Raw genomic sequence first — 16948 nt, 5'->3', positions numbered from 1 at the left:
TAGAATTTTGAATGCTTGAATTATGTCCCTGCGTAATCTTCTTTGTTCAAGACTGAATAGATTCAGTGACATGCCTTTTAAACCCGGAATAATTCTGGTCGCTCTTCTTTGCACTCTTTCTACAGCAGCAATACCCTTTTTGTAGCGAGGTGACCAGAACTGAACACAATATTCTAGATGAGGTCTTACTAATTCATTGTATAATTTTAACACTACTTCCCTTGATTTAAATTCAACACTTTTCACAATATATCCAAGCATCTTGTTGACCTTTTTTTTATAGCTTCCCCACATTGTCTAGATGAAGACTCTCAATTACCTAACTAGACCCTTAATTGAACTGATAAGTTGCTTAATTGGAATATTTAAACTAGTAACAGTATTCCAATTTTTTAAGTGAAGAATTTAACTTTTTTTTTTTTTTTTTTTTTTTTTTTTATACAAAATGTGTAAGTAATCATTGGAAGCTTACTTGTGCAATGCTGTAAATGTAAATCCAATGACACATTTTAGTATTAAAATACTTTTTTTGCTATACATATTTTATTTATCTGGCTGAAAAAAATAAATGACTCATCTCTGCTCTTAAATAATAACCTATAGGGGTACATGTTTGTGTTTTAAGGAAAAAACGATCATTTCCCAACTCTGTTTGCCATCAGCTAAACAAAGTATTTATTTAATTCTATATGTTAAAATGGTTTAATAAACTACAGCACCACCTCATTTTGAGCAAATAGATATTAATACTGTTGTAGTATAACACTGTGTACAGCTTTAGTGTTTTTTTTTTTTTTTATTATTATTTCGATTGTCTTTATAAAAAAGAAATGCACCAAGTTATTTGGCATAGTAAAATACTAAATACCAAATGTATAAATCATTCCATGAAAGGAAGTGTGTTTTGTTGGTTTTATTTTTGTGAATTACGGTAATTTACATTAGTCTTTCTTCATTTGAGCCTTTATTTGATAACTTGCACGATGTATTGTATACCCTGATATTAAGGTTATCACAGTATTTATTTATTTTTAACGGTTATCATACCGTGCAAATTTCATAGCCTCCCATCCTTACTCTGCAGCTGATGCATAGTTCACACACCCTAGTCTCATATCTTGACACACCCTAGTCTCATATCTTGTAAAGCGCTTTGTGATGGCGGTCCCCTATGAAAGGTGCTATATAAAAGTAAAGTAGCCTATCCTCAAATGAGGACAATGGCACTTAATGGGTTAACCAGACGGTAACAACCACAGTCCAGTTTGTTTACATCACTGCAGGATACCTATTCTTTGCCTTAAATGATTTCCACTACAACGGGGCTTCTCACTCAAACTCGGTCCTGGGAACCTCCTGTGCCTGCTGGTTCATTCCAACCGAGCTCTCAATTACTTAACTAGACCCTTAATTGCTGATAATTTGCTTAATTACACCTTTTTACTTGTTTTCAGCTCTTAAACAGTTGCATATTTCAAGTTAACTAACATTTGATAAGTAACTTTAACTTAATAGCTGAAAACAAGTACAATGTAGAATTAAGCAAGTTATCAGTTCAATTAAGGGTCTAGTTAAGTAATTGAGAGTTGAGTTGGAACGAAAACCAGCAGCCACAGTGGGTCCCCAGGACCGAGGTTGAGAAGCCCTACACTACAACAATGTGTTGTAGGTATTAGGAAAGCAAAATAAAATAAAAATAATAAAATAAAAAATGGGTCACATATGCTCTGTGTGTGAGATGCACAGTATGTATCACTATTTACGTGACAATTTTACATGCAACACTTAAAGATCTCGTTTTTATACACTGGATTAGGTACTACTGTTTAGTTTTACTGCAGCCCATTTTACAAACATGTTGACACGATAAACCAATACAGTAAATGACACACAAACACAGAGGCAACATGACAAATAGCCCTGAAGAAAAGCTTTTAAACAACATGTTAAGAGTTATCCAGGTAAAAGATGTAATACAGACCATTAATTACTAACAAAAAAGTACCAAAAGTAAAAACAACTAAAAAAAAAAAAAAAAAAAAAAGGCCCAGGCGCCACGCATTATTCTCTCAGTCTAAAGTATGTTGTTACTGTTGAATTTACGGGTACTCACAGCAGTGAGGACGCGGAAGTCGTCCCTCGAGAGGTACCTCAGCATAACCACGTTTAATTTCCCCATATCTGTATTTAAGCAAAATATTTGCAATGCTTGAACCTGACAGAAGTTACAACCCTAACCAAAACACCCGTCTCCAGCCATAGAACACACTCTACACACGTGGGGCCCAAGAAGTCCTGTGCGTCGCCACGCTCACAGCTGAGCAGGACTCATCGACGTCAGGTCCTGTCTACACTAAAGAACGTCTCGATTCAAATGCTTTTATAAAAGGGGGGGAGGGGTCACTATATTGTTCCAAATTGAAAACAAATGTGTATAGTTTGAGCCATATTTTTAGTATTATATATTTTTTCAATTAAAAAGATTGTTTTCTATTTATTTTTTATATTTCTGCCAGATTTGGCTGCCTAGGTGAAGCGTTGGTTTTGCCAGGAAGCAGCACCGAAATTGCAAGAGTTCTGTAACCGACAACTAACAAATGTAACTACACCTCATTTCAAGAATAGTCTTTTGAAGCGTGTTTTAAAGTAGTTTGCTCAGATTTGTTTAACCATGACGTCCAGGAATATCAGTGGAAGCGCAGATCTAACGGCAAAGGTACCACTTATTCTGTGTAATACATTTAACAGTTAAAATATGCTAATACATACCGTGCACATAAGGTACGCACAGTTACTTTGCAGTTTTTAGCAAAAGTTAGCAATTGCAGCATGTTTTTTTTTTTTTTTTTTTGTCAAAGTGATATTATGCAATGTTAAGAATATGTAATAATGTACAGTACTAGTTAGAAAAACGTTATTATTTAATTGTTAAGCATAAGTATACAATTTAAAATTAATATTACATGGAAAGTCGCTTGTTATGCAGAGCATGTTGTGTTTAATAACATTTCGATGAAACCCAAGTGCTTAGTGGTTTAATTTTACTGTACAGTATAGGGAAATCAAAACAACAGTAACACAATAGAATGCAAAATAGCATATGATGTTTGACAGGGAACTCACAAATCCCAACCAGCAACACTCAATTTGATTAGAGTATCTGATAGTTATTTTAATTCTTATTGTAAGTCTGAATGGCACATTTATAGACTAAGATGAGTAAAACGAATGTCACAGTTAGCAGTTTGCTTTTTGATCCCTTTTTGGGGACAATAACTGAAAGGATGGAAAAGACTTATTTCAACATTCCAGGTTTTATTAAACTTGTAACTACACAGGCATTTGTAATGAGTACAATTGGCCATATCTAGTTACTATAGGGTATGAAATTATGAACCCATCTGCACCAGTCCAATAACAGGCCAATTGCTAAAAAGACACAACCAGTAGTACAAGAAAGGTTTTGAGAAAAAAAACAAACAAACAAACAAACAAACAAAAACGGTATGTTGCCCCTGCGCAGGTATGGCTTGGACTTCTTGTTTTACTGACTTGAATCTGAGAAGGTATAAAAGCACCCATGCATATTTAACTGAGTGACCTTTTTCTATCTGGTAATAAGGCTATCTGGGAGGCATTTTGGCAGTTTTGCTTCGTACCATGAAAATCCTAAAAGGCTGCACGGATTTCTTTCAGATTGTATTTAGTGATGACACTTCATGTAAAGCTGTGCTAATATTTGGAAATTACTACAAATCATCAAATGTTTGCTGGCAATAAATATTGACTAATTTTGCTTTTATAAAAAAATCTGCAAAATGTGTATAATTACTCAATTCAGTTAATGTACTGTATATGTATAGTCCACATGCGCACATTTTTGTTGCTGTAAATATGTCCAGAGTGAGACATCCTCAAAAAGAATTTTTAGCAGATATTTCCTGTTTTACAGTATCTGATGAAATGTGACTGGCAGCCATCCTGGCATAATTTTGACAAGCTTAGTTTACTCACCCCACCCATGTTTTGGGTCAGCCAGTCATTGTACAAACCCGCAAAGTAAAACCTCTGTAAGAGCACTATTTGGGTGATGTAAGAAACTGAAGTCATTATCAACCTATGAGTGTATGTGCAGTCCATTCATTCATGGGCTCTTAATACAAATTGCAGATTATATAATTTTAAATTAACCAATGTTGTTGTTTTGGTTCGAAATGGAATTTCAATAATTTAGGTCAGATTAATGAGGAAGGGGGATGAAAGCAATGCACAATGAAAATCTCTAATCAGAAGTGTGTTTCACTGCTGAAAATCTCTAATCAGAAGTGTGTTTCACTGCTGAAAATCTCTAATCAGAAGTGTGTTTCACTGCTGAACACCTCTAATCAGAAGTGTGTTTCACTGCTGAAAACCTCTAATCCCAAGTGTGTTTCACTGCTGAAAACCTCTAATCACAAGAACGAGAACAGCAATGTCTTCACAGTTCATGAAACTCTCAACAGTAGGGACTGCAACAATGCTTTTAATGAAGTGGTTTGAAGGAGTCTTTCTGGGCTCCTGGGCTCATTTGATTCAGAGTAGTTTTTGTCTGTTTAAAACTTTGCTCTGTTTTTAGATTGTACAGTTGTACGTTTTCAAGAAAAGGCACAACCATATAATTAAAAATCTTTAAAATAGATTGTTTTGTGGAAACAATTTTATAGTGTTTACAACCAAAAGCTATTCTGCCTAATGTATGATTTGCTTAGATTTGCAAGCTAAGAAAAATTATGCATTCAGTCACAATTCCCCTCCTTTATCTGTGAATTTTGTCTCTACTGTACATGGACACTTGCCACCCTGAAACACACAGATCAATAGGTCTGCACTGTGTACGATTACAAACCAATTCCAAAAGATGTACACAAAACATACAGTGCAGTACATAGTCAATCACAACATGTTGTTTCTGGTTGAACAGTTTCTTCATAGGGAATAATCATTCAATTAAATGAGTGAATTCATTGGAATATCAGGGCCATTTCTTTAACAGGAGCTTATGCAGAATTCCACTCAAGGTATGTTCAGTCCTTGAGAAAGCTCCAGTTCCTTGATTTTTAAGCTGCTGACAAGGTAAATTAAGCCAAAAGAGAAGCTGCTTCAGTTACAAATTGAGCTGCCTGCGAGGCTTAGTTCATGCATATTAGGACAGGCAGACTGGACTGCCAAGAAGGCAAATAAAGTTCCCTTTTTATTAAGGCACAGATACAATTTAATTCCCATGTTGAAGGGCTGCTGTTTTCAAGAGCCTCTTTCAGGAGCTTTCTTCATTGGCATGCAGCTCATACATTTAAAACCTGCAGCGGTTGGGCAAGGCAATAAACGGAGGTCACTTGAGTTTTAGTCAATGAACAAAGGTGTTGTTGCCAAGCCGAGCAAATACTGTGCATTCCTTCTTGAAGGTAGATTTATAAACAGGTTTAGCTTTGTGTACATTAAGGCCATAACAGTGTGTACACTAGACTCCCCCGGTACAGATAGGGCTCTGTTCTGGTCTTAAAGTCCAACAGATATGGCTTCTTGCAAAGCGTTTCAGCTTTCATACGGGCATGAAAAAAATGTTAGTTTTATAAATTGAGAATCGACGAGCCAGAGATGGCTGTTGATTCTGGTACAATTTCTCAGCTCATTTATTTTACATACTGCAGTCCAGCAAGGGTTTGTGTCTCAGGGGATACCCTGCATTTATTAACTAGCCAAACACATTAAAGGAAAAAAGAGACTGAGCCTATTTTTAAAGATTCAGTTATAATATGCAAGTGTACAATAGATGGATCTCCATGCACACATACACACACACACACACACACACACACACACACACACAAAAAATCCAGCTTTACTCAGCTGGGAAAAACAAGTACATTAGATACATTGACTATAGTAACACAATACACAGTAGTTATGCCTATGTCTTTTGGACATCATTAGTCTAATAGAGTTTTTGATAATATTATTAAAATCTAGAGTACTGAAAACATTAGTTAAGTTTTCCTTTCCGTCCCAGAGTAGCAGCTGTTTACTTCATATCTCCTACATAAGGCAAAGTGAAAGAATGTAACAGCCATACAAAGGCAGGTAACTGTTTTAGCAAGTCTAGGAACTGTTTGCTTAATAAACTGTCAATTTTTTCTCCGATCCACAGCATCTTCCGTGGGCACCCATCGTAAGGGTAACACTTCCTTTTATTGTCAGCCTTAAAAAAATCTGAACTACAATTGTACATTTATGTAATGTAATGCTATGGAACACAGTAAGTGTTGCATTACATTGTTACCCTTTGCTTGAGACGTAGCTAGATCCAGTTTATTGAGCTCTTTATAACCAATAAACTGATCTGTCTGACCAATATAGCTCCATGTGAAGAGGGCATTCCCCCATCTGTAAGCAGCCTCCCTTTTATCAGTCAAAACCAAGCCATTTTAAAAGACAGACTGTTTCTGGAGCAGCGAGCCTGGAAATGTACCTGGTACATTTTGTGGTTATGGGTTCAGTTTAAAAATATAGATTTTTCAGGGCTTGTGCAATTAATGGAATATTATTGCTGTATATTTACACTTGAGCCAGCCAAAATCCTTAATGTGAACCATTACCACTGACAGCTAGTCTGAAGAGTGCCTTTATAATGAAGAAGGCCATGGTAACTCAGCACATGAAACCTGAAAACTTCCGGTTTCGAAACAATACAACTTACAAAAGATTATTTTCAGTACCAAAGGAAGAATTTAACCAGCAGAGGGTGCTAGTTTTAAAATGTGCATTGTACTATGTTGTTTAAGAAAGGTCACAATATTCCACTGTGTATGCAAACACTTCTCCTTTGACATTATTTTATTTACTGCTACAAATAGGACTTTTGCATTGCACACGACACGCCGCCTCGTTCCAAGCCTCTCTGTCTCTGTTTGCCTTATAATATTTTTGGCTGGGAGAAGTATCACTTACAGCATTAGCAAGCATCCCATGAGACAGGTAAACATGGACATGCAGTACATTGAGGTTGGAAAAAAAGAGCGCAAAACCGCTGAAAGGTCTGTAGTGTGTTTAAAATGAAAATCTCCTTGACAGTAAATAAACACATTTGTTCTGGAAGTTATAGCTTGTTGAGTAGCCCTACTGAGTCACCCAGCAGCATGAAGCTTGCTTACTACAGTACTTACCATAGGTTACTGTAGCTGTTGGTAATCTGAAGAACAACACTCCTTTATATGGAGTAACATCTGGTACATTTTAAAGTATTTTCCACATCATTACATTCTTAGTTCTGAACTATCGTTTTAAACAGTTTTATGCCTTACTTTAACAAACAAAGTTGCCTTTTAAAAATCAATCAATCAATCAATCAATCAATCAAACAAACAAACATACTACTGTACAGGCAAATAAAAAAAAATTGTCAATTACAATGTGAAGTTGTAGGAGATTGAAGTTGTGAAAGTACAGTTTGGTACAGCTTCTTGTTGTTGCATGGGTTATGCCATGTATAATGTTTTTAATCAAGTGCATTAAACCCCAGCTTACTTACTATTTGTGACAAAGTGGTTTGCAGTGTGCAGGTGCAGTGATGATGCAGTACAGTCGAATAAGGACAAAACATAGCTCAACGGTGAAAAGAGGCTTTATTGTTGCTTAAATAATAAGACTGGCTATACACAGCAGTGGGTAAAGTCTAGTTAAAACCCACAAGGTTCAGTCCTGAAAATAATACCTATAATAATACACACTTTAAACACATACATGATCACAGTTCCAACAGTGAGTGTGTCTTGTGCAAGTGGTGGATTAACATAATTACAGTGACAACAGTAGTACAGTGAAGTCTGGGGTTTGGTGCTGACTTTGTAGCGAAAACTCCCGGACAGTTTAGTCGTCTAACAATGACAAACACAATAGTTAATAGACAGACAAAACAACACAAAACACTCGCGGTTAGTTTTCAGTTGTACTCCTTTATGGGTCCTTTGACAACCATAACAAAGGAACAGATTGTTTTGCCACAACCCATGATATACCCTCAGTCATGCCCCCTTCGGTAGCAAGTGCAATTGCTTTTCCTCTAATCTGCGATTGCCACATCGCCAACCTCATTAAGGCGATGACTTCCGGTGTTGTGACTCTGCTTCCTTTCTGGATGGCGGACTTCCAACTTTCCCTGGAATGAATTGCCAAACCATCCAGTCCGGGGCACACTGTTCCTGTTATACCATATCCTCACAGGTCAGGAGGGAGATGTATGACTTGGACACACTCACTGTCTATCACACTATTCGATTCCGTGATTCAGCAGCAGGGAACAGATCTCCTTTGCTTAGTCACATGTTCATTGGGGGGGGGGGGGGGGGGGGGGGGCTCGGACCATTGCGCCCAAAGCCAGCTTCTTACAGAGACAGGGCTGAAAAGTTTGTGACTGAGTCTTTGGCACCTGCTTGTACTACATTACATTGAAGACATTCTCGTGAATTCTTATGGTCAACCTATAAATAAGTCCAACAAAATAGGGAAAATTACTCATCACTGCATTTTGTCTCGGATCACATGCATATAAAAACTGACTCCTCTTTAATTTGAAATTTGGAATAACTAGAGAGCTTTACGATGTTGAAATGATCATTTATCTTTGCTGATGTATTCAGTCATTTGCAAGATTGTATTTAAATAAACTACAAACACTAATTCCAATATCACAACAGCAATGGAAAACCTAAGGAATGTAGGACGACCTGGACAATGCAGTGGAGGATGATCAAGCAGTAACACATGTATTCAATGACTACTTTATGGAAGTTTTAACAAGGAAGGACGTCAACAACATGCCCCCCCCCCCCCCCCCCCCCCCCAAGACAGTCCTCAAACTAGTGTAACACTTTGTGTGAACTCTGCAAGGATAGATTAATAAAATAATTTTGACATAATTTTCTTGGGCTTCCAAAAAGCCTTTGACAGAGTACCACATGAAAGACTAGTCTTAAATTTGAAATCGGTGGGAGTACAGGAAGTACGTGCAAGTGGAGGGATACATAACTGGTTAAACCATAGGAACTACTAACGACATCAGGGACCTAGATTGGGGGATAGTTAGCTAGCTTGTAAAATTTGCAGATGACACAAAGCTTGGAAGAGGGTCTGACACCATTTCAACCACATGTTGGCACCAGGAGCTGATTCAACACTGTTTTTTTAAAAAAAAATACTCACTGAATAATGAATATTAGAAAAATTGTGTATTACTCATACTTGGAAAAAATATCCAGACATGTTACAGATACTTGTTTGTATTCATACTCAGGCACATCCCTATTGTTTTTTTTATTTCTTTACCATACTTGTAGTCTTGCTTGTGTACACACTTGTTTAATATTGTAGGTTGTTTGTACAGTGAGTCTATTCCAGGATATATTTATTGACCAAAGGTGTTAGGATATAGATGCACCTGCAGTGTTTTGTGTCAGGTTTAGTTTTCTGTGGTAATTATAAGGGTAGGGAAGTAATTAATTAAAATCACATTTCAAACACACCCAAGGATGATTCTGCATAGGTGAAAAAGGGGGGAGAAACATACACTGACTGCCATAAAGATTCTTATCTCAGTCTAGGGTAACATTTTCCAAGGGGGTCTTGAGTCATACATTTTCAGCCGTCCTTTACTCCTCCACCAGTAATGAGGCACACAGTAGGTTCATTCACAGACGCAAGGCAGGAACCTCCATCATGCCTTAAGTAAATGTAGGATGTTATTGTATTGAGTGCTTTATGTGTAGGAACTGCTTATGCACTGCACCCTGGTCCAAGAACAACCTGTCAGCGATGGGTTTGCCTGCATGCTCGAGTCCTTCATGAAAGCCAAGGCAGTGGAAAGCCTGAGTAATCTGGGGAGCTGCACGGGTAAACCCTCAAGAGCAGACAGTGCAGCAGTGAAGCTTTCAAAAGAATAGGGCCCTTTGTTTCCTATACTTTACCTTTCCTTTCTTTTGATGAAGTGTTTGAAAAGATAGGCACGCCAGTCTTCCAAAGCACAGTCGACTGATTCATTAATCACACCGTGTAACAATTTTTTTTTGTTTTTGTTCCTGGGTAGTTAGTGTTATTTCCTAATTGCTTATGCCTCAAAAGTATAGAAAATGGCTATTATTCCCCACAAACTTTGCTTTTGTGACCAGGACAGTGATATTTCAAAATATCACTATTTCCAATGGGAAAACGGGCAAATGTGTGTCTTTTCGTTCACATAGTCAGAAAAAAACAACATATGAATCCAAATTAACATGCATTTATACTAAAGTAATACAAAAATGACTGCAAAAGATTTAGAAGTGAGTAGTTTTTCGAGATTTATGATTATACTGTATTTACAGTATAATCATAAATCTCGAAAAACTACTCACTTCTAAATCTTTTGTAGTCATTTTTGTATTACTTTCCTGTCACTGTCCTGGTCACAAAAGCAAAGTTTGTGGGGAATAATAGCCATTTTCTATACTTCTGAGGCATAAGTAATTAGGAAATAACACTTACTACCCAGGAACAAAAAATGTGTTACATAGTGTTATGAGTCCATGTGGCCTATTGATAGAGCCTCGGCTTGTCTACATGTCCATCTGCAGTAACTACCCACCCATCAAGCAGATATGAGGGGATCTTTCTGTTGCAGTGATATATCAGTTATCAGTAAGTGGAGCAACATTGACACTTCATAGTAGACAGAGAAATATCATCAGTAGTTAATGACGTGTTTTGCCACTGGGTGTCACTGTTGTTTCATTTCTTCTATGGCAGAAGTTAATTAGGCTCCCATACTGATCTGTCTCGTCCTCTTATCCCAAGGAAAGACAATTTCATTCTTGTTTGAAATAGCACTTCAAATGGAAACAGAACATACTCACAGGTTGTTAAAGACAGAATGCCTGCTTAACTCCCAGCCTCCTTGCTGTTATTCCTGTTGTATATGTTTGTAGAAGGGGACTTGAGTCTGTCATTGGCAAACTGTTGCTTTAGCACATGCTGCACATCTTTTAAAAAAAAAAAAAAAAAAAAAAAAAAAAAAAAAAGAATAGTTTGTATCAACAGTGGCACTAACTTGAACTGACAATCATGACAAACTAATGGGACGGAAGCTGCATTCTTAATATATTTAAGCAGAGACATAATGTCCTGAATTTAGGGGAACATGCCTCCTAATGGGGTCGGCTAGTTATAAAGGGTGACTGAATTAATACAATTTCAATTGACATGGAACAAGCAGGGTTTAATAGAGGAATTGAGATGGCTCATTATGACTACTAACGAGCGAGCAATAATGACTAATCTGTGTGGAAATTGGTACTGAAGTATTGTCAGTAAGGGCTTGCTGCACCTAGACATTGATTTTGCCTGTGTTGTGTACAGTATGTAATATAAATGATTCCATAACAAGATCAAGCCTCATAAAGGTGCTGAATAGCCAGACAATATATGTTAACAGTGCCTCAGAAGCAGTAAAATCACTAAATAGTGATGGGGCAGGAGGTGAAGTGGCTTTTGTGCAGGAGCAGAAAGTTTTTTGGCTTTTGGATACCTAGCACGTTTACCACCAGACAAATCTATATCTCTTGAATACTATATTTCCAAAGGAATTATGAAAACTCACTTCAAAACCAGAAAGGTTCTAAGATATGGACTCCAAACTACTCAACCAAGTGCCGGTTGTAGTGACTTTTTCATGTCTGTTGTTTTACAAGCATAATCATATTTTATTTCGACAGCTTTTCAGAGCAAGTACTTGTTTGGCACGGCAGTGAGCATCCACATTGTTTATTCTCTTGTTTTAAATAGTCTCCTGCCTAAAACAAAGCAACCTAACAGGATAAACTGACCAATCACATCCAGCTCCACCAACTGGAAAGAAAAGATCTTAAACAGAAAGTTGAGTAAGCCCACTCTGCAGTAGGGTATTTCAGCGTCTGGGTGCCAGGCGTACGGTTCACTGTCCGGTCACCTCAATCTGTCGGTTTAGCACGTCTAAAGCTGCAATCAGCACCCTTGTTGTGTGCTGGGGTCATAGCTTGGCTCATTATTCGCTTCGGAAGGTCATGGCCTGGACTGTCAGACCGGAACTGCACACTAATTAAGCCTCATGTTTTGGCACTGGAAGTATCATGTCTTCAGGACTTACTACTGGGATCAGTGGTGTTCATGTTCACTTTTCATAGATGTAAAATGAAAGAAAGCTAAGCTTTTTTTTTTTCTTTTGAGGTCCCTGTGCCTCAAACATTTTTTATGATTGTTATGAGGGTAGACACTTGCTGTAATGTTGATTTGCCTGTTATTGTGATTATTATTGTGATTGTTATTCTACTAGTCGATAGGGCCGTGGTTTATTATGTGTTGTGCATGCTGTTGATCAAGTGTGTTTGATATGTGACAATGTACTGCTGTATTTAGGGTAGGGCGCTTCCCTTAATGAAGTTGCCGTACCTATACAAGTGGAACAAGGATTCTGTTATAGCCATATGTTCTGTTATCTTCCTATGGAAGGGATGATGCTAATTTTCAGTCTATTTACTGGTAATGGTTAAGGACAAGATAGTAATGATGATAATGATAACGAATGAGCAATATAATAGTTTAATGTGTTTGTAGACAGGGATGGTATTCATACAAGTTAAGCAAATGTGTATAAATGAGAAGAAACATATTTAACGTAAAATATATGAATGCTTTATTGAAAAAGTATGAATGTTGAATAATAGTTTATTTTTGTATAAAATGATTCCATGTGAAAATGTTTATTGAATAATTAATCCTGTTAGGAATAGGCGTGGCTGGAGATTATTTCATGCTGTGTCTTTCCTTAGGAGAAGAGAGAGGATTATTATGTCAGTCAGTGTATTTACAACCTGCTAGTCGGTGAGCATCAGTTATCATTTGCAAAATTTGTGTGCAATATCCAGTGCCAAAATGAACATTTATACCTGTGAACGTTACCACAGTGACTGTTTCCTGCGTTGTAAAGAACTCTGTGTTCCTATGAAAATAATGTGGGGTGGGGGTAAACTCGCACCATTCACCCCATTACAGTTGTGCAGATTGCATCAACCCCTGTCAGACTAGGGTCCTCTTTTTGGCAGAACTTCCTGCTCAGGTATGACACAGATGTAGCATGTAAATTGCAGGTTGTCGATTGGTGAACTTTTTCTCCTTGGTGTGGCGATTGGTAAATTGAAATAGACAGAGCCCTGTTTTCAAGAGAGCGCTTCGGGCGGGTTAGTTACCTTGTTTTCACAGGATGACTGGTAAGGAGAGTGAAGCTGAGATGATAAAGTGCGTGGCAGGTGCCTTCTCTGTCTGCTGTTTGAGTCTTTTGGAAATGTTGTAGCTTGTACCTTTTTCTGTGAAGCATGGATGTCAGAAAAGGGCATATCACAGGAGATCAAGTGTCCTGAGCATTTCATTGTGCAATTAGGCTTTTAAACACACTTTGTAATTAGACCTCTTGAATGACAGCTGTCAGTTTAGTGAACACCTACCTATTAAGTTCTTTAGAAATAGTTTGATAACTAAGCCATTAATCTTATTACATGGCACACTGTTAACAGCACCAGGGCCATCAAATCTGTCTGTACATGTATTGTATTGTATTGTATTGTATTGTATTGTATTGTATTGTATTGTATCGTGACTTGACGGATCTCGTTGTGACTTTAGTTATATTTTAACACCCAGCAGATATTAGGAAAGGGCTATCTTTCCAAATGAACAGCAGTGCTTCTCTCCCAAAACTGGGCAACTCTGCTTCCAGGGTGGAGCAGGTAATGACAATTTACCAAAGTCTGTAACTCTTGTAATTTGATTCCCCTCATGGTGTTTAACAGAAATTATATCACCGTATTTCTTGGAAAACAGTAAAAATCCACGCAGGCAGTTACAAAGCTGAAAGGCTTGTAATCTTGTAACACAAGGCTGTGTTTTCAACCCCAGTGCTTTTAGTGGTTAGGCCAGTGTATATGTTTCATTTAAAGGTGGGTTATTGGATTTTAGGCATGGTAGGGAAGAAAAACATTTCGGAAGTGATTTGAAGTTAATCAATACTGTGATAAGGCAGATATACTGTAGTGCACTGTATATAGTACAACGTAGTGCATCTTCATGGTCATCTGTTAGAATAACTCCCAAAACACCTTGTACATTAACAAGGACAGCATACTGCCCCTGGCTTCTCACACACATACCTGCTTCAGCAGGAAAGAGTCACATGTTTCGCTCCCAGCTGGGTTTTGTTTACAGGGAATTACAGCCAAGGATTGGATGGTTGAGGTTCCTTGGTGGGCGTGTCCACGCTATAAAAGGGAGCAGCTGACACACCCCCTGGGCTGATGACAGAGAACAGAAGGAACAAAGCAACCGTAGACCACTATGTGTTGAACTGGGGTCATGGTTTTATTTATTAGCGATTCATTTAGGGGATATTACAGTTACAGTATGTTTGTTTGTTTATTTATTTACTTATTGCATTTCCAGTGCCTATAGAAAGCCTACATCCCCTTGACTTTTTTCACATTTTGTTGTGTCAGTGCCTCAGTTTCATGCATTTAAATGAGGGTTTTTTCCCACTTATCTACACACCATACTCAACACTGTTAAGGGGAAAAATTATATTAAATATATTAAAAATACAAAACTGAAAGATCATAATTGGATATGTCTCCACCACCTCTGAGTTAATACTTGGTGGAAGCACCTTTGGCAGCAATTACAGCTGTGAGTCTGTTGGGATAGGTCTCCATCAACTTTGCACACCTAGATTTGGCAATATTTGACCATTCTTCTTTACAAAAATGTTCAAGCTCTGTCAAGTTTCTTGGGGAGCGGTGATGGACAGCAATCTTGCCACAAATTTTCGATTGGATTTAGGTCAGGGCTCTGACTGGGCCAGTCAAGGACATTTAACTTTTTGTTTCTTAGCCACTCCAGTGTAGCTTTGGCTGTGTTCTTTGGGTCATTGTCATGGTGAAAGGTGAACTTCCGTCCCAGTTTCAGCTTTCTTGCCAAGGGCAGCAGGTTTTCCTCAAGGACTTCTCTGTTCTTTGCTCCATTAATTTTCCCTTCTATCCTGACAAGTGCCCTAATGAGAAACATCCCTATAACATGATGCTGCCACCACCATGCTTCACAGTAGAGATGGTGTTCTTTGGATGATGCGCTGGTTTGGATTTGCGCAAAAAAGGGGTAATATGTTCAAATTTCATGGTTTTAGTCAGAATTCTAGTGGTAGTATTCTGAACAAGCTGCAAGCGGGATACCACAGGTTTTGGGACATCCGAAAAAAGTGCATTACAGTAATCAATTCTAGATGAAACAAAGGCACTAGTCTGTCGGCATCAGACATGGACATAATTGATCTAAGTTTGGCTAAATTTCTGAAATGGGAAAAAGATACTTTAGTAACTTCCCTAATATGAGTCTCAAATGATATATCAGGATCAAAGATGACCCCCAAACTCTTAATTTCTAGTTTAAGTTTCGATGAGAGACTGCAAGGGTCAAGCTCATGTAATCCCACATTTCCTTTTAGTTGGTTCTGTGATCTCACTAGCATAACCTCTGTTTTATCTGAATTCAACATTAGAAAACTCTGTGATATCCAGTGCTTGATGTCTGTAAGGCAAGTAGCTAATAACACCCAGGCAGAAGAAATTCCGGGCTTTTGGGACAAATTTACCTGGGTATCGTCAGCATAGCAATGGAAGTTCACGCCATGTCTGCAGATAATGTCACCTAACTGTAGCATATATAATGAAAACAGCAAGGGACCTAGAATGGAGCCCTGTGGAACACCACAGACAACTTCCGATAATGCTGATTTTACCTCCCCACTAGAAACAAACTGAAACCTATCAGGAAGGTAAGATTTGAACCAGGATAGGACAAGGCCAGACAGTCCCACTGTGCTTTCAAGACGATTCAGTAGGATGGAATGGTTTACAGCATTGGGGGGCAATTCCAGTCCTGGAGGGTCGGTGTCCCTCCTGGCTTTTGTTCCAACTTAGACTAATAGTTGGTCCAATTAAGTAATTTAGGGCAAAGTTGGAACAAAAGTCAAGAGGGACACTGGCCCCCCAGGACCGGATTTACCCACCCATGGTCTACAGTATCAAAAGCAGCACTTAGATTAAGAGAATTAATACTGATGGAAATCCTAAGTCTGAAACTTCTCAAATATACCATTAAGAGTTAGAAATGTTTTGATTGAATTGGAACAACTCTCTCTAGAACCTTATCTAAGAATGGTAGGTTGGAGATTGGCCTATAGTTATTCAGGTCTTTAGGGTCTAAATTGTGTATAGCCTTTACCACAGCTACCTTAAGTGCTGGGGAATCTATACTGAAGGAAAGTGAACCATTTATAATTTTTAAAATGTGGGTATTAATAACACCAAGAACATCTTTTAATAGTTTTGCAGGAATAAGATCAAGAGAGCATATAGTAGCTCTCTTATGTCGAACTTGCTCTGTCGGTTCCTGTAAGGTAATCAGAGAAAAAGCTCCCATAGTAGCCTTAATAGGTGTAGTTGGTAAAATTGTGCAGGAATCCTCCTTAATAGAAGGTGTCTGTGGAATCTCATTTCTGATGTCTAGTATTTTATTTTTAATGAAATGTAAGAAGTCACTGCAGCTGTGAGAAGAGACAATATCAAAGGTATGACTATTAGGGGAAGGATTAATTAATGTATCTAGGGTAGCAAAAATAAATCTAGGATTATTTTTATTTGTTTCAGTTAAATTAGAATAATGTGATGATCTAGCCAACGTCAGAGTCTTCCTATATTTAATCAGATGGGCCTTCCATGCTATGTAATGAATATGCAATTTAGATTCCTGCCCTTTCCATTTTAGTTTAAGACCCTCATATTTCATCTTACGAGTTGTATCATTA

General features: G+C 37.8%; 2 protein-coding genes across 3 annotated transcripts in view; one reads left to right on the top strand and one right to left on the bottom strand.

Annotated features, from left to right (window-relative positions):
- The window catches only part of riok2 (RIO kinase 2 (yeast)), an 18681-nt gene extending 16376 nt beyond the window's left edge, over nucleotides 1-2305 (bottom strand). The window contains exon 1 of the mRNA XM_041227495.1: nucleotides 2114-2305. Coding sequence (XP_041083429.1) covers nucleotides 2114-2179 — 66 coding nt within the window. The 5' untranslated portion in view covers nucleotides 2180-2305. The remainder of the gene's footprint in view (nucleotides 1-2113) is intronic.
- A 160-nt stretch (nucleotides 2306-2465) lies between these two features.
- LOC121299626 overlaps nucleotides 2466-16948 on the top strand; it is a 103679-nt gene continuing 89196 nt past the window's right edge. The window contains exon 1 of one of the 2 annotated variants that reach the window (XM_041227482.1): nucleotides 2466-2599. Coding sequence is in view for 1 of the 2 variants with exons in the window: in XM_041227474.1 (XP_041083408.1) it covers nucleotides 2672-2716 (45 nt within the window). In the remaining variant the exon portion in view is untranslated. Of the gene's footprint in view, nucleotides 2717-16948 lie in introns of both variants that reach the window. The other variant, XM_041227474.1, reaches the window with a different exon arrangement.

Source organism: Polyodon spathula, chromosome 2, assembly GCF_017654505.1.
Source record: "Polyodon spathula isolate WHYD16114869_AA chromosome 2, ASM1765450v1, whole genome shotgun sequence".
Lineage (NCBI taxonomy): Eukaryota > Metazoa > Chordata > Actinopteri > Acipenseriformes > Polyodontidae > Polyodon > Polyodon spathula.
This window is presented reverse-complemented; position numbering and strand designations above follow the sequence as displayed.